Here is a 25,280-nt window from a genome sequence, read left to right on the forward strand (position 1 = left end):
GGCCCCTGGGCAGGCCTCCCATGGGTGTTGGCATATCCTGCCCCCTGCCCTGTGGGGACACCCAGAGTCACTGTGAGGTTTCTTGGAAAGCTCCTATGCAGGGGTATGTGAGGAGAGAGCTTTCTGGGTAGGTCTGGCTCCTGGTTCCCCTCCCTGCTGGCTCTGGTCCATGGGTACGAAGCTAGGTGCTCCATGGGATGGTGGCAGATGCCATCCTTTCGTCTCTGGCAGAGTATGCAGAGCCCAGACCGCTTTTGAGCCCAGTGGCCATGGGCCCCTGGACAGCAAGGGAGATGAGTGGCATGTGGGTCCGAGGGGGTGTGGAGGCATGGGGCTGGGACCTGTCTGATCTGGCTGCCCGAGTTTTCATTCGCCTTTGGCCCCAGAAGGAGAGACATGGCAGGGGCAGTGACTCTTCCCAGGGCATGGTCACACTCCTGTTTACGGATGTGGTTCAAAGCCAGGGCCCCGGAGGCCTGCTCTGTGGACACTGGCAGGCAGTTGGTCTGCTGGCAGAGGTCCTGGCCCTCTCTCCCCTGAGCCCTGGGCCAGCAAGAAGGGTGTGCCTCCATGTCTGTCCATCCCTGGCAGGACTGGACTGCATGTCCAGCATGGAGACAAGAGTCCGAGCAGGCCCATGCTGCTGGAGGACCCCTGCCCATGCCAGATGGCCCCTCCTGTGAGGCAGGCCTGGGCAGCATGGACAGGGATCCTGTAGTTGGGCAGCATGGAAGTGCCCGTTGGGCCCTCCAGCTGTGGCTTTGCCAGCAGGGGCACTGCACCTGCTCCCAGTGTCCCCTGGAATCCTCCTGCTGGGTGTAAGCTAGACCCCAGCAGACACTGCTCTCTCGGGGGCTCGGCCCACGGCCTGGGCACCACGATGGTTCCTTCCCTCCGTCCCTGGGGCTGGGCTGCCAAGGCTCCATGTCACATTGCTTTGTCCTGTTCTGCTCCCCCAGCCCCAATCCGAACTGGGGGTACAGTGGATAGCCCACTCTTCCCATCTGGGGCCAGGGGAGAGGGACCCCAACTGCTGAAACATGCCCCTGGGCACCAGTGTCTGTAAATGCAGGGATCAGAGAGGTGACGCCCAGCTGATGACAGTCAAGGTTTGGGCAGCGGGTGGAAAGGCAGTGTCCCCCTTAAATGTGGAGCAGGGAGGGGGGATGCAGAGGCTCATGGTGTGTCCAGGTGGAGTCGGCCGCCACCTGCCATTGGGATCATGACTTGAGGCTGCAGGCATGGGTGAGTGGGGAGGGGAGGCCGTGGGTGTCTCTGGGCACCCACATCCACGCTGTCCCCTGGGCCTCCCCTGTTGTGGGCTGACATGGGGCTCTCCATCCAGGCCCTTGTCAGAGTGGACACTGGGGCTCATGGGTGCATCGCAGGTGAGGAGCAGCAGGACCCCTTCTGAGACTGACCAGCCCCGCCCTGCCCTGGCTATGCGGCCTGGCCACAGGGCACAAGGAAACATCCATCCCACGTGGGGGGCCTGTGTGGGGGCTGGACAAGAAGCACACTGTCCTCTCACTGAGCCCACTGCCTTGACAGGGGCATTCCAGGGTGCCACCAGGGCCCCTTGTGTGCCCCATCTGCTAGGCCTTGAAGGGTAGAAAAGGTCCTCTAGCCAGGTCTCCCAAGTTCAGGGCCTCGTGATGACGCTGCGGGGTGGGCTCATGTCCCAGCACCCTGCAGCGTATCCTGCCCATCCCATGTCCCCAGGGTAGCTCCCATGGACGTCTCCTCTCTTGGAGCCCCCGCCTTCCCCACCCCATGGTCCATCCTTGCCCTGTCCTCCCTGAACTCAGCTGCACCACCCTTCATTCTCTCCCCTCAATTTGGCCTCCCAGCCCCTGGCCAAGGCCTGGTCCCACAGGGCCCCCCTGGGGTCCACGGCTCTGGACACCTGGTGCCTCCAGCTGCATCACCCTGGACCCTGAGCCCCACCCATCACTGTCCGGGGCTACCACAGAGAAGCTTTCCGGCAGCTCTGTTGTTTTTCGGGTCGCTCAGGATGGAGCCGGATGCTTGTCACCCGTGAGAGATTCTGGCTCTGTGAGGGGCAGCCAGTGTCCACCCAGGGTGCTGGTGGACAGTCAGGGTTACAGGGACAGTATGTCAGGGGGAAGGGAATCGTTTCCAGCAACAACAAAATTGGAGGCCCAGGCAGGTAGGGAGGTGGGGTGTCCGTGCTGGAGAGTCCTGGCCCTGTACCCACCTGGGGACTCCTTTCCATCTCAAAGTGGACCGACAGATGAGTGCCCTGTCAGCCAGAAGCGTGCTTTCTTGGATGGGGGCGGGAACCTGCTGAGGTGGATGAAGGAACTTTTGAAGCTAGAGTGATGGGTGCCTCGGTCTGTTGGCCCCACCACAGCCCTTCCTGGGCAGCCAGATAGGCACCTGCATTCCGGCCCAAAGAGGGCCGACCCCAGGGAAACAGAGGAGACCCTGTGCTGTAGGAAGGACCGGGCTTCTCTGGACTGGGCTCCCCGGTGGGAGGGTAGACAGGGGACACTGTGGCCAGGACTGCACGGGGAACTCAGGAACAGAGGGGAGGAGGGCCCGAAGTCTGACTAGGGGCCGGGCCAGGCCCCTACCTCTGCCATCACCCTCCCTAGAGCCACAGGAAGCTCATGGGCACCTGGTCTACATCCAGTGACATCTCTCACCTGGGTTGGGGTTGCAGGTGTTGCACAGGATGTCCCATGGATCACTGCCACCTCCGGGAAGGGCCCCCTATGGGGAGGGGCTCCCCGCTTCCCGGCGTGGCTCCACACCCTTCCCCTTGACCTTGGGCTTGGTCATGTGGTTTTTCATGTTGTGAGGTGTAGGGAATGGGCTGCAGTGGGGGCGTGAGGTGTGCTCTTGGCTTCCCTGTGACCCTCCTGGAAAGAGAGCTGTCTGGGCAGCTGTCTGGAAAGAGAGCTGTCTGGGCAGCTCCCCGGGGAGGGAAAAAGGTCCAACCTGTGGCGGCTTGGAGGGCAGAGCCCCAGTTCCTTCAGACCCATGAGCAGGAGGGTGGGCATTTGCCCTGACTCCACAGAGATCCCTCTTGGAGCCCCATGGAGGGTGGCAGCAGACCTCATCCTCCCCCATTCAGTGGAGGGTTGTCCTGAGGGTGCAGACTCCCTGCCCTCCGAGCTGGACCCAGGAGTCCTGTGTGACACTGTGTGCATTGTGGCAAGATGCTCCTTTTGACTGACCTGGGGGTGGGAGGCCCAGCAGCAGTGGACATGGGAGCAGCCTAACCTGGCCTTCGTCCACGGCACCCCTCTCCTCCTCGAAGCCCCTGGCCCACCCGCCTTTTCAACGTAATCAGTGTGCCAGGTGCCAGCCAGCAGGGAGGATGGTGTGGGGACTCAGCTGGCCTGGTAGGGGGCGGGGTGGGTGGTGGGAAGGTGGCCCACGGGCTGGGCCGGGCGGTGACGTCCTGCAGCCCGCTGGCTGGCTGGGCGCATGAAGCTGCAGGTGCCCCGTGGCTGGTGTGGCGAGGGGTGTCCACCGAGCCCGCCTCCTTGGCTCTTCTGGGGTTTCTGTCCTCTGATGGATGTAGCACTCGTGGGAGAGCTGGAGACGCTTCCCCCCGTCCCTGTCTGTCCTTCATCTTCAGACTGTGTTTACTACTCTCATGCAGTAACTCTCTACTCGTATTTCTATCTCGCGTTTGCAATGTCCTTGTTCTAAAGTTCTTTACGATCCTAAGACGTACAAAATAGTCGGACTTCCCCTAGCATAAAGCGAGCTGTGAAGCAGTAGAGGAGAACAGGTCTGAATTTGATCTCCTGTTTCCCTTATTCATCCTCTGAGAGATCGGCTGAACCTCCGCCTTCACCTCCCACCTCGCCCTGAGCTTTGGGTCCAGAGGCCCTGGAAGCTGCCCATGCCCCCAACCCCCCTTTGGTGGACGGAGCCTGGGGAGCAGGGTGCAGCCTGGGGAGCGAGCCCAGAGAGGAGACTCTCCACCCCCCCCCCCGCCACACCCCAGGAAAGTCCGGATCTTCTTGAGAGCGGAGGCTGAAGCTGTCCGCAGGGTAGAGGGTGTGGCCTCGCTTGCACCTGAGCAACGGGCCAGCTCCCCGGGGAGGGAAGTTCACAGTTTACCCGGTGCCTGTGTCCAGGGGCCGAGAGCCGGCTCCATCTGCCAGCCCGCCAGCTGCCCCCTGCTGTCACCGCAGGCCCCAGACAGCATGCCACCCCTGCCGGGGGGCACACACAGGTAAGCTGGGGGGTGTTGGCAGCACAGACACAAAACATGTCTTGAATTCCTGGGTGGTCTGAGGACCTGGCAGAAGTTATTCTCTGTCTTTAAAAGGAAGTCATTAGATTTGGAGCTTTTTTTTCTCTTATGATGCCCCAGACTCACCAGCTGGGGCTTTATTTCAGACTGTGAGTGACCCCTCCTGGGTCCTGGGGCTCTGAGGGGATACGGGGCTCAAGCTCAGGCGACAACAGTTCTGTGTCTGGGCTTAAGGCCTGGGCAGGCGGTGGCTAGGAATCTGGGACCTCCAGGCCTTCGGTCCCCGGGCCACGGTCAGGCCCCTATGTTTGCAGCATGGGTCTTCCTGGCTTCAGGGGCATCCCTGCCTGAGCCCCTGACCCTTCTAGCTAGTTCCCCGCATGTGTGTTAGGGCCCTCGCTGGGGGCTCCAGGGACTTAGAGCGAGTCTCCTCTAGGGTGTGGGTGCCTGGCCCTGCCAGCTCTGAGTCATAAGCGCTGTTTTCTCTTATAGACATAGAAGAAGTTGGATTTTTCAGCGCAGTTTAGGTGTGGAGGGGAGGTGGGTGTGCCTGGAAATGCTTTGCATTTTCCTTCTCTATCTCATCCCACATGCTCTGGGGAGAAGCCAGTGCCTCTGGGTGCCTCCCTGTGGGTCCTGGGCTTGAGCACGACCAGCATCTCTGAAGACATGACTTCCACCCGCCGGTGAGGATAGGGGGTCCCCCAGGAGCTGTCCGAGGGGGGAGGGTCCAGGTGTCCCTCTTCCGTGGAGGTGAATGGGGTCACCAAGCTTGTAAGGGGGAGACGTGAAGGTTTGGGAAGGATTGCTTGGCTAGCTAGAGGCCAAGCCCGGGCCCCACTGGTGCCCAGGCCTCTGGTTTCACGGAAGGGGAGGGAACCCCAGGGGGAGACCCAGGAAGCAGGCTGCCTGGTGGGGCAGCAGGATGGTGTGTCTTAGTCCTACCGAAGGTGACTATGCTGACACAGGGTTGGGCTGCAGCTGCTCCGTGTATCCCAGGCTCCCCAGTTTGGCTTGAAGACCCAGGAGGAAGGGCGCCCACATTCACTTACTATTCCCACACCCTGAGAGGCATGGACTGTCCAGAACTTCTTGTTTATTTTCCTTGAATTATGCAAATGTTTGGAGGCTCTTCCCATGCAGGCCGGTGTGCTTGGCTGGTTGACAGGTGGGCTGAGCCATGGCCCTGAGGACGGGGGGACTGTCCCAGATGGGCCTGGCCCAAGAGTGCTGGCCTGGGCCTACTCAGACTCTGGGCACAGGGAGCAGATGGCTCTGGGAGACGAGGCCACGCAGGTATCCAGTGGCCCTGGGTGGTCTGAGGAGCTGCCTGGAGCAGAGATGAGACCTCCCCCTCTCAGTGAGTTCCGGGATCATGATGTATGAAGGCACATACCGTCCTCAGCTGCCCCAAGGTTTGGGACAAGCCCAGACATGGGTGGCACCCCCAGCAGAATCCTGTTGCTGCCGGGGACCCCAGCCCTAGGTGGTGGATCTCTGGATGGCAGAACGGAAACCCCAAAGTTCTGAGTCCTGGCCCTGAATGTGTCATGGGGGGGCCCCCTGAATACTTGTGTGTCTGGGGACAAGGGAGCCCCTGGAGTGCTGAGCCCTGAGGAGTCCTGCCCATGGGGCCAGTTCTAAGAGTAGTGGGGGGGTAGTAGTGTCCCCATGTGTGACCCCATGTGAGACCCGTGTGTGTCCCCATGTGTGACCCCTTGGGAGGCATGTGACCCATGGGGCCAGTTCTAAGAGTAGTGGGGGGATGCGCAGGGAGCCCTGGGTAAAGTCTTCTGGTGCCTCGCTGTGGGGGCCGCAAATGGGCTGGACAGGGTGTGCATGGAGGCCAGAGGGAGCCAGGCCTGGGGCTGATGGCAGGCCCCAGGGTGCTGCCCCAGTCATGATCCGGTGAGGTCACCATGCTCCTAGGAAAAGCCTGGCTTTTGCCTGAAAGCTGTCTTGTACCCCCCACCACAGCAAGAGTGCTGGCCCATCCGTGGGCATCCCTGACTGAGCCGTGGACAGGTGTCTGCTGAGCCGGCTGGCTAGGACCCTGGGGAGGCTGGGCCATCGGTGCCAGTCTCCTGGAAGCTCCGGCTGGGGGACGGGGTGTGCTGTGTGGGTCTGGGCACGGTGGGCAGAGGAAAGAACCATCTGGAAGACGCCCTAGGGCGGAGCTCCTGCCATGCTCAGAAGCAGTCAAGACCACGCCTTCTGGAAGGCGCTGTGTTTGGCATCTGACCACAGCTTGGAGATGTGGCCATCCTAATCTCGGTGGCTGGTACCCTGTGAGGCTCCTCTCTCCTGGGCAGGAGCAGGGTGGGAGGAGCATGGAGGGCTGAAGACCGTGAGGTAGTGTCGTCCCCACTCCTGGCCCCAGAAGAGGCTTGGCTCACAGCCTGCTGGCCTCTCAGAGCCATGGACACCTCTGTGAAGGACAGATGGGAAGTGCTTTGCAAGTTGTGTCCTATGTTCCCAGCATTATGGCCCACCGGTACCTGCTGGCGTGGTCTGCCTGGGTAAGGGGAGGCCACCACCGCTGGCCCTCCAGACTCAAGCCTGGTGGCTGCTGCAGTGGTCCTGAGGGTGGGGCCTTCACAGTGCGCTAGTGGACACGGGGTGAGGTGTCCAGCCCCAGAGGCCAAGGCCATAGTCCATGGGGTCTGCCAGAGTGACCTGATGCCACCTCTCCCCTGCAGGCACCCTGGGTGCTCGGGGCGGGTGTGGGGGGTGTGGGGGGTCGGGGGTGTGGGACCAGGAGACCCTGCCTGCCCCTCCCCTACCTGCTCCTGTCAGGTGGAGACCGGCTTGCTCCTGCTGGTGGGGGGTGGGCACTGCCAAGGGTCCCTCAAGGCAGTGGGTCTCCTGGGTATGCGGGGCCAGGGGAGGGGCCGGCTACGTGGACCCCGCGCCCACAGTGGCAGCAAGCATGCAGGCTTCAGCAGACTTATTGAGGGGGCTGCTGTCGATGATGAGGGGAGGTGCAGGCTGGGTCGGGAGGCTCTTGACAGGAGGGCCTGGCTCCGGTGGGGGTGGGGGGGGCGTCCTCCTGGCTGGCCTGGTGGGCTGTGGGCTCATGGAACTGCTCAGCTTGGTGTGGGAAGCTCAGGCTGACAAGGGCCTCAGAGACCAGGCTGTTGGCCCAAGTTGCTGGCCTGGGTCCTTGGGGTGTGGCGTCCTTCTCAGTGTGAAAGGGATTGGGCGTGGAATCCCCTGGGAGTCATGCCCTCACACGGGGGCTCAGATGACAGCCTGATCGCCGCCCCCCCCCCGCCCCCGCCCCCAGCAGGATGCATGTTTTCCCAGGCTGTAAGACTGGCAAGAATCTACTCAGCTCTTTAGAACTGTACATGTATCTCAAGGGTACAGACGGGGAATTCACAATTACAAGTTTTCAAAGTCCACACTCGGACAAAAGGAAGGGGGTCCCTTTCCTTTCTGCCCCAAGGTGGATTACTGGTTTTCCAACGTTAGTGTTTGTCCTTGCACAATTGAGAGCTGGCTGGGACAAGCTAGGAGGTGGGAGGGCAGGGGAGGGGTGGGGGGGGGTGCGGCTCTGCGTGGTGGCTGCTCATCTCCCCTCCCCAGGCAGGGTGGGGGAAGCCAGGGCAGCTGAGCAGGGCCAGGGCCAGGCCAGGCTCACCCACCCAGGAACCACCACCCCAGCTCTGGCCAGAGTGGAGGGAAGGAGGGTCTGAGCCCGCCCCTCAGAGCGGATAGTGTCTCCCGCCACCTGGGGTGGGCGCAGGGAAGAGGCTGTACTAGGACTTGTGGGGCTCCCAAGAAAAGTGGGGACGGGCCAGAGAGGCTGGGAGAGACCACAGCCGGCACATTCCCCACACAGACCGGGACTCCTGGGCCTGGGGCAGCCCTCCCAGTGGGTGGGGGCTCCCCAGACGAAGCATGATGGGGGCAGAGGCAGGATGCACCTGCCGTGCGATAGCGGAGCGCCAGTGTTCTCACAGTGACAGTGAACTGTGTTCTCACAGTTCTCACAGTGGGAGGACCACTGCCCAGGACACAATTCAGTCTATGTGTCAGCGTGAAGACAAGTATCACAGCACAGCCCTCAACCTTTCCACAGCTGATTGTTCTCAGGCATTTTCTGGTCTGGTCTGTCTACTCCATGTTTATTTTAATCTGTTCTGTTTATTCTTTTCTACCCTGTCATATATTTTATTCTGTATCTATTCTAACCCATCCTATCCATTCCATTCTATCCTATTCTTTTTTGTTTAAAGTAGGCTTCATGCCCAGTGTAGAGCCTAATGTGGGGCTTAAACTCATGACCCTGAAATCAAGACCTGAGCTGGAATCAAGAGTCAGATAGATGTTTAACCAACTGAGCTACCCAGGCACCTATCCCATTCCACCCACCCCATCCCACCCCATCCCTTTCCACTGTATTCTATGTCTATTCTACTCTATTGTCTAGCAGTGCTAGCTCCATGCCCCGAGGGGGTAACCCACTGAACTGACTGCCCAGAAAATGGGTGCTGCTCACAGCTAGGCCAGCAACAACCTGAGCTGTTGAGCACGATGCAGGGGTGTTTGAGAGAAGGCCGGAGAGATGCAAGACCCAGCCACTGGAAGTGATGCCATGCTCTTTTTCGGGGTCCTGCCTGACGTATCCTTAGGGGCTGTGTTCAGCTGGTGGTTGTGGGGTTGGAAGGCCCTGGATGGCCTCACTCGCTGGCTCCTGGCTGGGCCACCTCAAAGCTCCAGGTGGCCTTTCTCTTCTGGAAGTACTGCAGCCCCCTTGGGGGGCGGTCTCTGGGGTTGTTTTCAGGAAGCAGAAGCTGCAAGATTTTTATGGGTCTCCCAGGAACCTCCCAGGATCACGTTGGTATGTTCTGTTGGTCAAAGCACGGCCATCACTCCTGACTCAGGTGTGGGGCCATGGGCTTCAACAGTCCGGGAGGGAGGGAGGCAGCGGGAGGTGGGTGGAGGGACAGGCATCTGTGGCTGTGTCTCTGCTCTTCATGTCCAGCAGACAGTAACGATGTGGCCTTCTTTTCTTTCTCTAGAAGGAGCCCCTGGGTGGAGGGTGGCCCACATTCCCCTCTGTTCTTTGCGAGATGTTGCGTTTGGATGTCTGACACCCCATCCCTGTTCCTTTCTGATGTGGCTTTCGTATGGATGGCTCCGTGCTCCCGACTCCCTGGCCTGTGGCCTCCATCCACCTGGCACTGACAGAGTCTTAAGCCCTGGGAGTTGTCCCCAGCCCCGGGGAGACCTTGGGCAGCTCGGCGATGGCCTCACACTGATCTGTCTGGGGGGGGCACTGGAGGCCAGCTCCTCACTGGTGGTTCTCAGGCTGCTGAGCTGGGGAGGGGGCCTGCGGGGCCTGGTCTCCTGATGGGACAGCATTTTAGGCCAAGTGTTTGGCCATGGTCGGGGGAGCCCTGAGGAACGGTCAGTCCTGTCCTCGGTCCCCACTAATTCCAGACTCCCACTGCACCTGCTCCCCTTGGCTTGTCCTTGTGCTCTGCAGTGCGTTGGGGCTCGACGAGGACCATGTGAAGAATGAACGGTGGGGGGGGGGGGGGCTTTATCTGACAACTCTGGACCCTACATGCGAGCTCTGGGTTAGGGCCCTGGTGCGCTGAGGGAGAATGTGTTCTAAGAAAGCCCGTGCTTGTGTCTGGAGGCCCAGAGGACAGAGGGCTTTGTAACAACTATTGTGTGTGGGGGTGCAGGGGGGACAGTCCACTCTGCTTTCCTCAGGCTGTGGGGCCACCAAGAGGAAAGGGAGACAGGGTGGCTGGGCAGGTGGTTGTGGATTTTGTGGGGCTGACTTGTCAGCTCTGAGATAAGGCTCAGTATTATTTTCCTAGATTTTGGCTAAAACTGGTTGGCCACTGAATGACCGGCAGATATTGGGTTCTGTGTCTGTCTACAGTCCCCCTGAGGCAGATGTCTGTGTCTTTCAGGAGCTGGTCAGATAGATTGACGTGTGTGAGAGAGAGATCCTGGATATAAAAATCCCATTTCCATAAAACCCTTGTGAGTTTCCCACATAGTCAACAAGCTCAGTGAAACCAGAGTTCCTGGAGCTGGAGTGGGGATGTCTTAACCCTATTTGTGACCCGTGACTTTAGCTCTTTGACTGGTTTTTACCCAGACACAGGAGAACTCTCCCGAGTGACCTGAGGGCAGACCCACCTGGAGTGCTCACCTGGGGCTCAGGGGCTCCCTGCCCCCGGCCATCAGCTACTCATCTGGGGCTCAGGGGCCTGGGGGCCTTGAGCTCTCCCTGCGCCCCACCGGAACCAGACCAGGGCTGCATCTGGTGGACAGCCTTGGCTCTCAGGCCTCTGCGGCAGGGGTTCTGTTTTCATGGGCTGGGATGCCGTGGCCCCTCCGGCAAGGCCTGACAGAGAGACTGCTGGCCCCCTGACCACTGCTGGGAAGCAGCCTCGTAAACATTCCTGAGGCGGGCAGCAGGCACACGGCCTGGACGTGGGGCCTGGAGCCCTCTCCCCGGTGATTCCAGATGCAGGAGGTCTGAGACCCTTTGGAAGGTGTTCACTGAGCATGCAGGCCGACTGCCAAAGGAAAGGCAGCTTGGCAGACACCCTTGGAAGCAATGTCGCGTGGTAATCATTTCCAGCTGTATTTATTTATTCCCACAATTGTTAGCTTTCAGGTTTTTTTTGGCAGCTGAGCTCTTTAAGAATATTTTTAAATTTATTTTTTATCGTTTTAGACAGTTTCATTGACGCAATTCACATACCAGACAATGTCCCCATTTAAAACTGCCCATGCACTGGGCTCTCATGCTGACCGCGCGTCTGTGGGACACTCTGTGTACAGGGCACATACAGGCCACAGAGGGGCTTGGTCCTGTTGAGCTGCTTGGCAGAACATACTGCCCACCTGCGGGCCCGGCTGCGGTCCTGACGCCTGGCCACCTGGCCCCCGGCGGCTTCAAAACTGAGGACCCTGCGGACCCCGTGGGTGTTGGACCAGAGGGCCTTTTGGCAAAAGAGGAGCCTCTCTTTAGAAACCAACGGATTTCTCTGAGGACCATTTGTTCTCATCGTACAGCTGGAAGAACGGAGACAAATTCCTGTTGCCTCAAGACCAGAGGGGCGATTGTAAATGTCAATGCAGAAACCTGTAACAGATGGGCAGCATGTGCCAGAGTTTACCTAGTCCGTGCTTCAGGGGCCAGGAGACACATGGTGTTGGCAGAGGTTGTTGTCCAAGGTAGGATAGTGCAGTGTCCGGGGGAGCTGGCGGGGCTGCATACCAGCTGGCGCTGGAATGGTCCTGTCCGGGCCGTGAACCTCTGTGGCCTCCTTGGCACTTAGGTTCCCGGGGCAGGGAGAGGGGAAGGGCTCGGCGGAAACGGCTGGACTAGTGCAAGAGCCCGTGACCGTGTGACCCCGGGACCAGGGTTTGGCCTTCTGAAGGACAGCCCTGTGGGGTTCGGGAAAGCTTGTTCCTTCTCACTGGCTGTAGGTACCCGGGCCCCCTGAGAATCACACACGTCCAGGTGGGGCCCCTCTCCCGTCTGGTGGTGGGCTCTCCTTCTGCCTTTGTGGACAAGGGACGGAAGATGCCTAGACGTGGCCTTGCTTTGGTTTCATGTGAGCACTGTGGGTGGAGAGATGAGTAAGGATGGGAGACCTCAGTTCTGCCATCTCCTGTGACTTGGAGACCACACTGCTGTGCGGGAAAGGGGACGAGACGCTGTAAGACGTTTCCTTCAAAGAGCTGTGGGTTTGGGGTTTAGCTGAAACTGGAGCTGGACACGCCCGTGTGAGCTCATGAAGGATTCTGTCTCCATCGCCCGACAGGGCCCCGAAACTACCACTTTCTCTGAGCTGCCCCAGAGGATGGTCCCTGAAGACCATTCCTGCCAGTAGGACACCAGGCTCCTTAGAGATGCAGCTGGCTCCAGGCCTGGGCTGGGAGGAGCCCAAGACAAGCCCAGATGGCAGGGATGCCAAGTCAGGGCCACCAGAACTCTGGGACAAGACCGTGATGCATGGTAAATAGGTGGTGTGACCGGAAGTGATGCCATACTGTGAAACAGGTGGTTTTCTCCTCTAGTGGCAAGTGCCCAGAAATGGAAGCTGGAGAAATCTTTCTTTTCGAGCGGCTACAAGAGCCAGCAAGCCAGGATATGTGCTTCGGGAGCCTGTGGAGATGAGACACCCAGGCCGGGTGCAGAGCTCCCAGGTCGGCCATCGACTGAGGAGGGCACAGTGCTTCCCGTGGGATGGCAACATTGTAGCAAAGTCCCCGTCTCCTCGTCACCAGCACCCCCTCATCTCCCTTCCTGGGCTTCTGGGGTGCCCTGATTTCCACCCTCTCCACCAAGGCTCTGCTCTGACCCGACCTGCCCCTCTCCCTGGGACGTGTCATGGCTGTGGACCATGGCCATGTTCTCCACCTGGAGTCCTGGCGCTGTTCCACGTGGAAAGATGCTGGTGCGTGTCTCCTTCTGTCTCCAGCTGGGCCGCAGTGAAGGCTGCCCAGGCGGGGACAGTGGGCGCCATGGGGGGACACAGCTCTGGGCCACAGGCCTCCTTGCTGCTGCCTGGTGGGGGCCTCAGGCCAGGCACATGGCCTGTGTGGCATGGATTCTGATTGATGGGATGAGGTGGAAATCCAACATAATCCTTTTCTGGAGTTGGCCAGCTGAGCTCATGCCATCTGCCGTGCCTCCCTCTGCCCCGTGCCCAGAAAGCCACCTCACTCCCCACACCCCCCTGGCTCCTTCCATCCTGCACAAACCCCAAAGAGCTCCAGAGACTGATTTTCTGGGCCTTGTGGTATAGACTGGACACTCCTGCTCATTATCGCTTAGAATTTCCCTAGCTGTTACTATATGATTTCCTTCCATTTGAACTTTAAAACTGACCTTCTAGTTAAGGGTTCTCCTTTGGGAATTATGTTAACCTCCCAGAGTATTTTGTATTTTATTTTATTATTTTTTTTAAAGTAGGCTTCACACCCAATGTGGGGCTTGAACTCACAACCTCAAGAGTAAGAGTCACATGCTCTACCAACTGAGCCATCCAGACACTCCACTTTTTTATTATTAAACTTAAAGAGCCCCCCTTTTTTTCCTAAAAGATTGTGTTTATTTGAGAGAGCACAGAGTAGGGCCAGAGGGAGAAGCAGACACCCAACCAAGCAGGGAGCCCAATGTGGGGGCTCTATCCCAGGGCCGGCGACCATGACCTGCGCCGAAATCAGATGCTTAACTGACTGGGCCACGCAGGTGCCCCTAAACTTTGAGAGTTTTCTGCAGAAATGGGTCATCTCCTTTCCCCCAGGATGGAGGGGTGCTGGCCACAGCTGTGTAGGGGTGAGCACTCCTTGCTTCAGACTCAGGGCCCGAGGGCGGTGACTGGTCCAGCCATCCCCTCCTCTCCACTTCCCTGGTTGGCACGTGGACACACCTTTCACCACTGAGCAGTCAGCCCATACCAGTCCACCTTCATGTCATGGGAAGACTGAGGGGTGTCCTACTAGGCCCAAGTCTGGTCTCCCTGCTATTCCACTGTTGCCCTGATGGAGGTGCCTAGCTCTTGTCTGGTTCTTCTAGGCCAGCTTCTCAGTCCTACTTCCCCTTGGTTGGAATGCTTTCCCCATCTGGTTGTCACACTCCTATGCACCCTGTAAACCTCTCTGTAAAAACCCATGTCCAAGCAGGAAGCTCCTCCCTGTGTCCTGTCCAGATGCTAAGCTCTGGAGTCCAGGTGTGGGATCCAATCCTCTCATGACCTGCAACTTGACCTCCTAAAGGCCAAGTGTCCCATGGGAGAGCCCCCTCAGCCCCACTTCCTCTGCTCAGAGGCCTTAGTACCAGTTGGTCCTCTGTGTGGCTGGAGCCCATGAGACAGTCTGCCCTTGCCAGGCACAGCCTATTGGGGAGACTCAGGCCCCGGCTCCTGGAGAGACCCCTCTGTCCTTTTCCCTCTTCAAACACAGGGAAGTCTGGAACTCACCCTCTGACCGCAGATCCCATCCAAGGAGAGGCTAGGAGTCTACTCCGTGGTATGTGTGTCCTTGGGAAGCAGGTGGGAGGGGACAGTGTTCTGAAGAAGGCTGTGAAAACTTGGAACCAACTGGGAAGGACAGCTGTGGAACCTTCCTGGGTGTGTCTGCAGACAGGGACCTGGCAGCCACCTGTCCGGGAGGCAGCGGTCGGGCTGGGTGGCTTCAACTGGTTTATCCCTCTCAGAGCTCAGAATCCAAGCCCTGTGTCGTCACCGGTGAAGTCGGGTCTTTGTAGGTGCTTCATCTCTCCAAGAATTCAGGACGCAGAAGGAATCTAGTCAACAGTCCACTAAACCATATAGGTCCACTTGTCAGATGGCCAGGCCACATGCAGGGCGTAGCCGAAGAGGCTGCAGCCCCTCCGGGTGGCATTCTGACCCCGGCAGAAGAGACCCCTGCCTCTCCCCAGCTGAGCTCACGTCTGCACGAGGGCAAGGCTCTGGTGAGCTGGGTGGGGCGATGCTGTCTGCTGTGGAGTGAGGAGGTCCACGTGGTTCTCTCGAGCAGCCATGTTGCAGGTCGGCTTGCTGGAAATCACAGCTGAAGATACCTCAATGCAAATGGACGTTTTCAGCGCTGAAGGGCTGGAATCAGTAACAGACAGCAACATAATGGACACTTACCTATCACATGCCGGGAAAATAATGGGAGATGCGGACCGCCCGCAGAGACGTGGACCGCCCAAGGCCCCGAAGATGGGGTTTTCTTATTGGGCTGTTGTGTGCCTGCGGTGGGCTGCAGCCATGCCCAGTGCCGTCGGGCTCGTGAATCCTGTCTGAAGAGCCTGGTATCTGGAAGGTGCCAGCCATCCCAGTGTTGGGACAAACAGAGGCGTGACTGCTGGGAAGCCCTGGGCTGCGAGGGGCCCCAGCTGCTGGCCTGGCCACGTGGGTTGCAGGCCACCATCCAGGCCACATCTGGGACTGCCACTTGTATTTCTTTCATAGACATGTTTGTCTCTGTGAGCAGGCCCAGCTTGGGCACTGGCTGCCCCCCAGCATTCCCATAGATTTATAGAAATGGAGCTATATAGACACCACCTTCTCCCTGGCCCCCCGCCATACAGTTGTAAACACTTGGCAAATGCTTTCTGAGCTCCCCCTTGCAGCTGGAGGTGACCATGTGAACGAATTTTGGCCAACAAGATGGAAGTGGAGGCTCTCTAGGAGCTTCTAGATAGCTTTTTGGCTCTTTATCATGGCTGGCCCTGTCCCTTCTTCCTTTTCCCTTCTTGTTGATGTGATGTCTGGAGCTTGGCAGCCATCTTGTGACCATGAGGCAACAAACCTGGAAAAAGAGACATGTCAACATCCTCAGTGTGGTGGGGCTGAGTCTGCCAGAACCAGCAGCCTCCCCTCTCCAGAATTCTAGATTGATGAGGAAAATCCACCACTGTTTTCTGATTCTTGGGACCAAGGAGCTAAGTGATGTGGCACTTTTATGCCGACATGAAAATGTGTGCCATAGCAATTCCTTGACTCCTTTTCCAGCCACTGACTGGTAGCTCCACTTATGGGTCTCAGGACATTTTGTTCTAAAAGATTTGCTCCCACACCTTCCAAACTTGTCCCAAATTGCTAAGTCTGCAGCAGGAGGAGAGAATGTGTGCTTGGCTTCATTTATTCACTCAGCAAATGTGACTTATATATGCTATTTCTCTTCCAGGGACCAAGGGGGCTTACTCATTCATGGGCACTACAGACTATACTCAGACAGAAGCATACATGACCCCTCCAGGTAGCAGTGAGGCTGGGGGGAGAAACAGCGAGGGTGGTGACAGCTCCTGCAGGAGGGTTGGGGAGGTCACTGGGGAAGGTAAGGATGGAGCAGAGACCAGTGGAGCTGGGGGTGAGGCATGCAGCAGCTAAATCCTCAGTATACACAAAGGCCCTGAGGCCAGATGTGTGAGGACTAGAGGAAGGGGGTGGCTGGAGAGAGAAGCAACCTGGAGAGTTGGCCTGGAGAGTTATTTTTATTTATTTATTTATTTCAAGATTTTAAAAGATTATTTAATTTTAATTATTATTTTAAAGATTTTATTTATTTGATAGAAAGAGATAGTAAGAGCAGGAACACAAGCAGGGGGAGTGGGAGAGGGAAAACATGCTTCCTGCCGAGCAGGGAGCCCGATGTGGGGCTCAATCCCAGGACCCTAGGATCATGACCTGAGCCAAAGGCAGATGCTTAATGACTGAGCCACCCAGGCATCCCTGAGAGTTGGCTTTTTAAACTAAGGGTGTGGGTTTGAGCACACTGGGCTTTTGGATGCAAGGGTTGTTTGGGTTGCTGAGGGAGAGTGGGCTGCCCATGGGAGGGCAGGGACACGTGGACTTGGGGCAGCAGCCTGCCATGGGCTCGGGAGCCGTGCAGGAGGTGAGCGGCTATGGCTCAAGGCTGAAGGTGGGACAGACAGGCACTCATGGGGTCACAAAGCCAGAGCAGGTGGAGGGAACTGCTGACCACCAAGGGGAAGGGGTGTGGCAGGCATATCAGGAGCTGCAGTCTGGACCCTGGTGACTCTGATGCCTTTGGACGCCCCAGTGGGGAGCTGGGGCTCGCTCAGGCTGGGGGTGTGAATTTGGGGTGGCTTATACACCAGTAATATTCATAGAGGAGACCAGCTGCTGCTTCCTATCCCTCCCAGGCCCCGCCCCCTGTGTACCCAGGTGGCCTTGGGGTGGGGAGGGGCAGGGGGATCCCTTCTGGTAAGTTTGCTTGCAGTCCAGTGCTTCCTCAGTGCCCTGCCCTAGCGGGAACACTTAGCAGGGGTGGGGTGGGGTGGGAAGGTGCTGCTGCAGCTCCTTTATCCCAGGGCTGGCAGGACAAGTGGGTGTCCCACCTGACCCTTGCCCCAGTCCTGTCTCTTCCCTGATCTGGTTGCAGCATCTCCCCTGGGTGAAGGGGACTGGGAGGGACCCATGCCTCCAGCCCACCTACTGAGCGCCTGGTATGCAGGCAGACCCTCCAAAGGGCCTCTCTATCTCTCATGGGGCCCCTCCCTTCCCCCAGGGATAGAATTATAGGATGTCCCACCTCTCAGCCCCTCCCCTGATGTGTCCCCGGGGGTGCGGAGTTCATGAGTCTCTGTCAGGCCACAGTCTCCCAGGGGACCCTGCTCAGGGCCCATCAGCTGGCCCCTCCCCATCCTCTGCCCCCCAGCTTCTCCTGGCTTTGGAGCCACTGCGGAGCTGCTGCCGATGCAACTGGGGGCCCGGGAGGGGGGTAGAGTCTGATGATTCAGGCCCTTCCTGGGTCTCAGGTCCCCCACCCCAGGCCCCCCCACCCCGCCCCGGGGATGGGTGCGGGTATATTCTCCATAGGAATGGATACACAGTGATGGGGGTGTGGATGGTGGGGCAGAGATTGTGCCGGCCCCTCCCTGCCCCTGATGAGGCCTGAAGGTCTTTCTTTGCCCCACAGGTGTTTCCATGCTGTCCTCCTCCTGGCCCTGACCATGCTCCTTCTGGCTGGTATCCTGCACATGGACGTGGGGCTGTTCATACCGTGAGTTCTGCGCGGGGTGCCCGCCCCCGGGGCAGGGCCTGTGACCCCAGCCTGCCCACCTCTGCGTCACACTCTGCATTGGCTAGTGATCATGCAGTTCGTGCCTCCCCAGGGGACTCAGCTTTCTCCTGTCTATGAGAGGAGGAGTGGGCCCTTCCCTTTAGGGATCCAGAGCCTTCTGGAGCCCTCCAGGGTCTCCTGAGGGCAGCAAGCTGCCCAGGCCTCTGGGCAAGACACCTCTGGGCAAGGCTCAGGGAAGGTGGGAGTGAGCCAGGGGTGGGCGTATCTTGGGTGGAGCTGCTGTGTGCAGAGGGTGACTGAAAGATCCCCCGGGGCTCCAAGCACCCCGGAATGGACCCCTTCTCAGGAGGAGACCCCCGGACCCAAAAACCAAGCCGAGTCCACTGATCAGATGCAAACAGCACGAGGTTTATTGAGTTGACACAGGTACCTGCGGGCGATCAAGTCTTAGGAAGACTCGCGCGCCAGCCCTTTGTTCAGGGCCTTTTTATGGGGTTTGGGGAAGCAAAAGCATACGTACAGAAGCAGAAACATAGTTACAAGGTTCTTATTGGCTGGTTTAAATGTAAGGCATACTCCGTGTTTGTAGATTGGCTTTGAAGGACCCCGGCACGCGAAGAGAAAGGTGGGGAGGGGGAGTGAGGAGGGGGAGTTGGACCTTATTACTCAGCAGAGAAGCATCCTGCCTACGTGACTAGGCCCACGTACCTAGGCGACCCCCTTGCCAATGTGACTATGCGCATAAAGTATCCTGTTGAAACAGGAGACCAGTATCACCCCCTAAAAGCCAAGTGGTTACAGAAAGGCAAGGGAGTGGTTAAACAATTAACTGGGGGAGGGGTCTAACAGGGGAAGGGCGAGCGATTACAGAAAAGCCAAGAAGCAGTTAGTTAATCAATGGCTGGGGGGGGGTGTCTATATGCGGAGTCTTTCAGTGACAAGGTACTAGGAGTCAGGGCTAGGGTCCAGGGTGGGCCTGGGAAGGTCAGGTCCCCTGATCTCCTGCCTGCTTGGGGTTCATCCTGTGAGGCCCAGGGTCTGCAGGGATGTTCACTCAGGCCCTGTGTTTCGGCCTGGCCGCTGAGAGGTGTGGCTCCAGGCCTCCTCTCCCCACCTCCCCACCTCTCTGGTTGGATCACCTCAGGGGGCACCAAAGCTCCTTGGGTCTCTCCCATGGTCCTCCCATTGTCCCCAGGGCTGGCACATGCCTGTGTATCCTGTCCCCCACTATCAAGGGTTATTCTTACTGGGGCAGGAGGGGTGTCTGTCACTGCAGGCTGGAGGCACAGCGAGCTGGGTGCCATCACGGGACAATGAGAGTGGGCACTGATATCCCCTTCAGCCCTGCAGTCAGCCTGGCCGGTCCCTGTGTGACATGTCAGCCAAGAAACTCTGGGTGTGGGGTCCAGGCCACGGGGCCAGCACCATGCTGGATGCCCTGGGGGCCAGACAGGAACTTGGAGGCCAGAGAGGGGGCGCCAGGGCCCCAGGGGCCCAACCTATGGTATGTGGGGGGACAGAGGATGTGGCCACTTAGGGAGCAGTCAGGTCTGTGCGGGTGGGTCCTCCAGGGTTGCAGGGTTGGGGGGTCTCTTGGTGAGTGGAAGGAAGCACAGTTGGAGGTGCAGGGTCTGGTATCATTGGCAGGGCAAGTGTGGGGCGGGGGATCTTGGACTGGGGAGGGGTTGGTGACGGAAGATGGTTTGGGGGTTGCACTGGGTGGGGGGTCCACGGACCCTCCCTGGTTGACAGGCCATGCTCTCCTCCCAGCCTGCTCCGGAGCCAGGCCGAGGGGCCGCCCATTGTCAATGTCATGTTCCTCAAGACGCACAAGACGGCCAGCAGCACTGTGCTCAACATCCTCTTCCGCTTCGCTGAGACGCACAACTTGTCCGTGGCCCTGCCCGCAGGCTCCAGCTTCCACCTGGGCTATCCCTGGCTCTTCCTGGCACGCTACGTGGAGGGCTCAGAGTCCCAAGGCCCGCAGCAGCGTTTCAACATCATGGGCAACCACCTGAGGTTCAACCTGCCTGAGGTGTGGGACATGGGCAGGAGGGGTGGAAGTGGAAGGACCGGTCAGGACCGGTCCCAGGCTCCCCATGGGGTTGTGCCTTCGACACAACCCCACAGGGGTGGTTGTGCCCGAGACACCAAAGGGACGAAGGCTGTGGATGTGTGTACCTGCAGACCTTGCCAGAGCCTCACCTGGGGGCAGGGGTGGCTGGCCGTGCACCCTGCTCCTCTCTCCTGCAGACGGTTGGCTGTCATTGTTCTTGGAATCAGGTGCCCTCATGGCCTGCCGCCCTTTCCACCTACCTCCACCTCACTTCCTTGATGGGGGGTTCCCCCTGACTGGCCTTCCGAAGGTGCAGGGGGAGCAGGGGCTGGGGGTGCTGGGGAAGGGCGGGGCCCACTTCAGATGCTTCAGGATCCTTCCTGTGCTGTGGGAGGGGGCGTCTGCGTGCTGGGCTGCTGCAGGGAGCCTGAGAGTCACCAGCCCTTCCTGCCCGGTCTCCACACAGGTGCAGAAAGTCATGCCCAACGACACTTTCTACTTTTCCATCATCAGAAACCCCGTCTTCCAGCTGGAGTCCGCCTTCACGTACTACAAAGACTACGTCCCTGCGTTCAGGGATGCGGAGAGCCTGGATGCCTTCCTGGCCTCCCCGTGGACCTACTACAACCAGAGTGTGGGCCTGCCCAACGCCTTTGCCAGAAACAACATGTGGTTCGACCTGGGCTTCGACAACGACGCGCGCGCCGACGACGAGGGCTACGTGCGCGCGCGCCTGGCCGACGTGGAACGGCAATTCCAGCTGGTGCTCATCGCCGAGCACTTCGACGAGTCTATGGTGCTGCTGCGGCGCGCGCTGCGCTGGCGGCTGGACGACGTGGTGACCTTCCGGCTCAACTCGCGGAGCGCGCGCAACGTGGTCCCCCTGACGGCTGTGGGCAGGGAGCGCGCGCAGCGCTGGTGCGCCCTGGACTGGCAGCTCTATCAGCACTTCAACCGCAGCTTCTGGGTTCGCGCGCACGCCGAGCTGGGCCCGCGGCTGCTGCGCGCCGAAGTGGCGCGGCTGCGGGCGCGGCGGCGGGAGCTCAGGGAGCGGTGTCTGCAGGACGGTGCGGCCAAGAACCAGTCACAGATCGCCGACCCTCAGCTGCGCCCCTTCCAGTCGGGCCAGGCCGACATCCTGGGCTACAACCTCAGGCAGGGCCTGGATGAGCAGACACAGCGGATGTGTGAGAGGATGGTCACTCCCGAGCTTCAGTATATGGCCCGCTTGTACGCCCTGCAGTTCCCGGAAAAGCAACCCAAACGCCTCCACTTCCTGGAGTAGGGGGCAGCGCCAGGGACAGGGCACGAGTCCCAGCCCTTCTCCTGTCATCCCTGGGAGACCAGGGTACCGATTGGTGAGGAGGGGGTCTCTTGGGGCAGCTGTGCCTCGGGGTGAAGATCCCACTAAAGGCACCCTCTCGGGATCCATCCTCTTGGAGGCGCCACTGCCGTGAGGGTCCCACTTTGGGACCTGAGGGTTTGAACCTGGTTAACAGGTAGAAAAACCTTACAAGATAGGAAAGTGAGTGACACTAAATTACAAGTTGACATACTGCCCCTCGAGAGGACACATGTGGGCACATCGACCATCACAAGAACTCGAGCGCAGGGGGTCAGGAAAAGCTCGGGCAGCGGGTCTGGGAGTCTCTGAAGGAGCCCTGGCGGCTCCCCAGATCTGCTGGCTGTGGGACATGGGGCTGGTCACAGAGAGGGTTGTGTGATGCCCACAGGGAGCTCTGGGAAGCTGGCTCAAGGCAGCAAGGATCTGAAATGTCCAGCTTCCCATCTGTGGCTGGATGAGGCATCTTTGCAAGTAAAGAATGGCTTTAGGTTGAGAAAAGTTGAAACTGCTTATGAGACAAATGGTTTAGCCAGAGCTCAAGGTGAGAATTAGGGCCCCAGCCCCCTGTCCAGATGGCCCCCTTGGAATGTGGGCTGTCTGACCTGCTGGAGGAGCTCCTGCGGCTTATAGCACACTCCGTTGTCCTGGAGGGCACCCTGGATGCAGTCCCAGAGGAGGGTGGTCGCATGGCTGACGGCATTTGGAGAGCCTCCTCAGAGGGCAGTATCCAGGCACCCATTTGTCAATTGTTGGGAGGGACGGAGGGCCCCCTGTCTCGAAGGATGCAATCCCGGGTGCCTGGGGGCCTGGAGGTTAGAGTGGGGTGCACACCAGTGCTGTAGACTCCATGTCCTGAGGAAAGTAGGGGGTCTGGGCACTCACGGAACAGAGCTGCTCTTACATGTGAAGCCTAAAGGCTCAGCTGGCCCATCTGCCTGGCACCCGGTCCATCCTCCTTCCTCATAAGGTTCTCGGGCCTGACGACCCCAGGAGCTTGGCCGGGGCACCTGAGGAGGGGCTCCATGTATGGCATGGCTACCCTTCTCGGGGATCTACCTGTCAAGGAACCTGCCAGCAATCAGAAGAGACAGCTCCCTGGGACACCAGTGTCATGGAGGGAAATTTTAAGAAGAATGAATTTTCAGTGAGATTAGAGGACATATTGTCGAGATTTTGAAAGGAAAAGAGGATATTGGAAACTGAAAACGTGACTTTCAAAGCACCACACCGAGACAGAAGAGAACAGAACGGGTAGGGCGGAATCAGGGGTGGCGGGGACACCACCCTGAGGATTGTCGTCCTCCACCCAGAGGAGATCGTGGAGGCCTGACCTGAGGGACAGCGAAGAAAGCAATCAGATGCAGAAGAGCCATGAGGCGGATAATGGAGAGCCTGATGGAGGGTCAGGGTTATCAGTAAGAAGCTACAGCCAAAGAAAGAAATGAAAATATGGCCCTGGTTGGAAGGAAGTATCCAGGCAAATGTGGTGCCCTGAGCATCAGGCGGGCCCCCCCGAGCCACAGAGCTCCCTGCATGGGTCAGCCTGGCCAGCCTGCCAGCGTGGGGTAAGGGAGACAGGTGGCTGCTTCTGTCCCTGCCGCCCCAGAAGGGGGTCTGTTCTCAGCGACACACGGATCGGGACCACGACGTTCCAGTAGAAATCCAAGGGTGTTTGCTTTTGCCTTCATGGCTGGAGGAAACATAAATCAGTTCTGTCTCTTTGGAAGGAATTTCAGGGTTATTTATTCAAAGTGAAGTATATGCAGATTGGAAGAGACAGCTTGGAAAACAGCCAGCAAGGGAACTCCCTTCAGAAGGGAGGTTTCAAATCAAGTTGTTTGCAGCAGCTAAAATGGTAGCGTTGGGAGCACAGGGTCTGCAGAAACTCCTCTAAGGTGGGGGGATTTCGGAGCCTTGGTGATGCTGGAGGGGGGGGTGGGGGCAGGCATCCCAGGAGGGTGTGTGATGGCCCCAGAGGACCGAGGATGCCCAGGAGCCAGACTTTCCTTCTGATTTTTCAAGAGAAGCTAGAAATACAGATTTTTAAGTGAAATCTCTATATTTAAAAAGGTTGGTGTCTCATTAGAAAATTAAGAGGGTGGGGAGGGTGGGGAAGGAGGGTTAGAGATACAAACTTTCAGTTTAGGAAGGCAGAAATAAGGACGGTGCACAGGGGAGAGGATGCAGTCTGTCACTGTGCAGTGGTCTGGTGTGCGGACGATGGTGACCGCTGGCCGAGGTGAGGCTTTTGTCACACACCTACTTGTCAGATCGCTGTGTTCTGACCTGAAACTCACAGAATGTCGTGTGTCAGCTATACTCCCAACAGAAAACAAACCCCACGGATCTCTTATCCTGTTTGTAGAGGAAAGGTGATTGTAATATATGAAACACAGCTAGCTCTGTCATCAGTAGACAGGGAAGATTACTAATAGCTTACTTAAAATTTTTTTCACCATATTGTTGAAAGCCTCTATGAATAAAAGCTTTTCAAATGATAAGTTATTTATTAAGCATTCTTTGGTGTTTTAAAATGAAAAAACAAGCAAACACACCCAAACCTCAAATCCCCAAGTAGAGAGAACGAAGCCTGTGTTTGGGCTGCCTCCTTCCAGGGCCCCAGTGGGCACCCTGCTTCGACAGCCCAGCTGGACATGGGGGCTTCACATAGGTGGTGTGGGGTCATGGGGGCTCAGTAGGGGACCCAGCACCAGGCCCAGACGTGGGGGACAGGGGAAGGGAGGTGGATTCAGAGAGGCCCTGAGAGATGGGGGAGATGGTACTTGATGTGGAAGCATTGGGGTCTGGAGTGAACAGCTAAGAAAGAATCCTTGAGATGTCTTTGGTGCCAAAAGGTGGTTTTATTAAAGCACGGGGACGGGATCCATGGTTGGAAAGAGTTGCTCTGGGGTTCTGAGGACGGGCCCATTATATACTGTAAAGTTGGGAGGGGTTAGGGAGAGCATAATAAGCCTCCCAGGTATTTTGGCAACGAGGTTTCCAGGATCCCGAGGGAGCTAACTATTGCTGGGAAAGGTCATTTATTACTGTTTAGTAAAAACTCAGTCATGAAACCTTCCAGATGTAATCGGTGGGTCGTATCTTGGGAGTGATGGCCAACATGTATCTTGGGGGGTAGTGATAAAGGAAGTTTCCAAAGGAATTTCTATAGTTAAAGTAGACTCACAGCATCCTGGGGTCAGGCTAAGATTGCCTGTGCCCTTAGGAAGGTGTCCACATGGAGGCAGCCGAGCTCCCAGGGGAAGGTCACTCTGCCCGTTTTAAGGACTTGTCAATGGGCTGTAGGTATAAGGAAATTTAATTTATCTTTTGCCCTTGTTTCCCACATCAGTGCTGACCCCTTCCCCCAGTCTCCCCTTTTCCTTCTGTGGCAGAGAGCCCTGGGCTTCCCTCTGTCCCCTCCCCAACTCCCCCGGGGACCTGAAGACATGGCAAGTTTGTCATCTCCCCATGGACAGCATAGGATGTCTTCATTTTCCCAGAGCCCTGTTTTCCTTTTGAAGTCCTCTCGTAACTGAGTGGACCTGAGTTCTCTCCTCAGTGAGTCACACGTGGAAACTGCACCAGGTAAGCTGTCGCACAAAGGGAACTTTATTTGCTCCAAATAAGGAGATCCCAGGGAATATGTTCCAAAGCCGTGACTCCCTGAGCAAGGGTGGATGGAGTCCTTGTATTTAGGGTTAGGATGAATCTTCAGAAAGAGGAGCCTTGTCACTATATGCAGAGGTGGGCACAAGGTCATGCCTGTGCTTTGAGGAAGGACTAGTGCTCCTCCTTGGGTAGAGGTCTTAGTGTCATAATGAGGTCAGGGTATCAGTCGGCCACTCCGCGGTCCATGTGCGCAGGCGTGAGTCCGTGAGTCAGGGGCTGAGCTCCCACTGGCCCAGGTGGTCCAGGCAGTTGTTATTGCCCAAGGTTGGGGGGCAGCAGGTGGGGAGCAGTTTCAGCATCCTTCACGGGATGCTTTACCTGTCGGGTTTTGGCCTGAGTTAGAGATCAGCTGGAAAGAAGAGCTTCAGGAAAAACATGGGATGAAGGTCAGTGGGTACAAGCAGGTGGACAGTAAAGGTCAGGTC

At 58.1% G+C, this 25,280-nt stretch overlaps 1 protein-coding gene across 1 annotated transcript; it reads left to right on the forward strand.

Annotated features, from left to right (window-relative positions):
- The first annotated feature begins 4,171 nt into the window (after window positions 1–4,171).
- GAL3ST2 (galactose-3-O-sulfotransferase 2) lies at window positions 4,172–23,111 on the forward strand. The gene is made up of 4 exons (XM_044242049.1): window positions 4,172–4,216; window positions 17,678–17,761; window positions 19,553–19,817; window positions 20,305–23,111. The coding sequence occupies exons 1-4, from the start codon at window positions 4,188–4,190 to the stop codon at window positions 21,121–21,123; spliced, it is 1,197 nt and encodes a 398-aa protein (XP_044097984.1). The 5' UTR covers window positions 4,172–4,187; the 3' UTR covers window positions 21,124–23,111.
- Window positions 23,112–25,280: the final 2,169 nt, after the last annotated feature.

The sequence above is a fragment of the Neovison vison genome, chromosome 3 (assembly GCF_020171115.1).
Source record: "Neovison vison isolate M4711 chromosome 3, ASM_NN_V1, whole genome shotgun sequence".
Lineage (NCBI taxonomy): Eukaryota > Metazoa > Chordata > Mammalia > Carnivora > Mustelidae > Neogale > Neogale vison.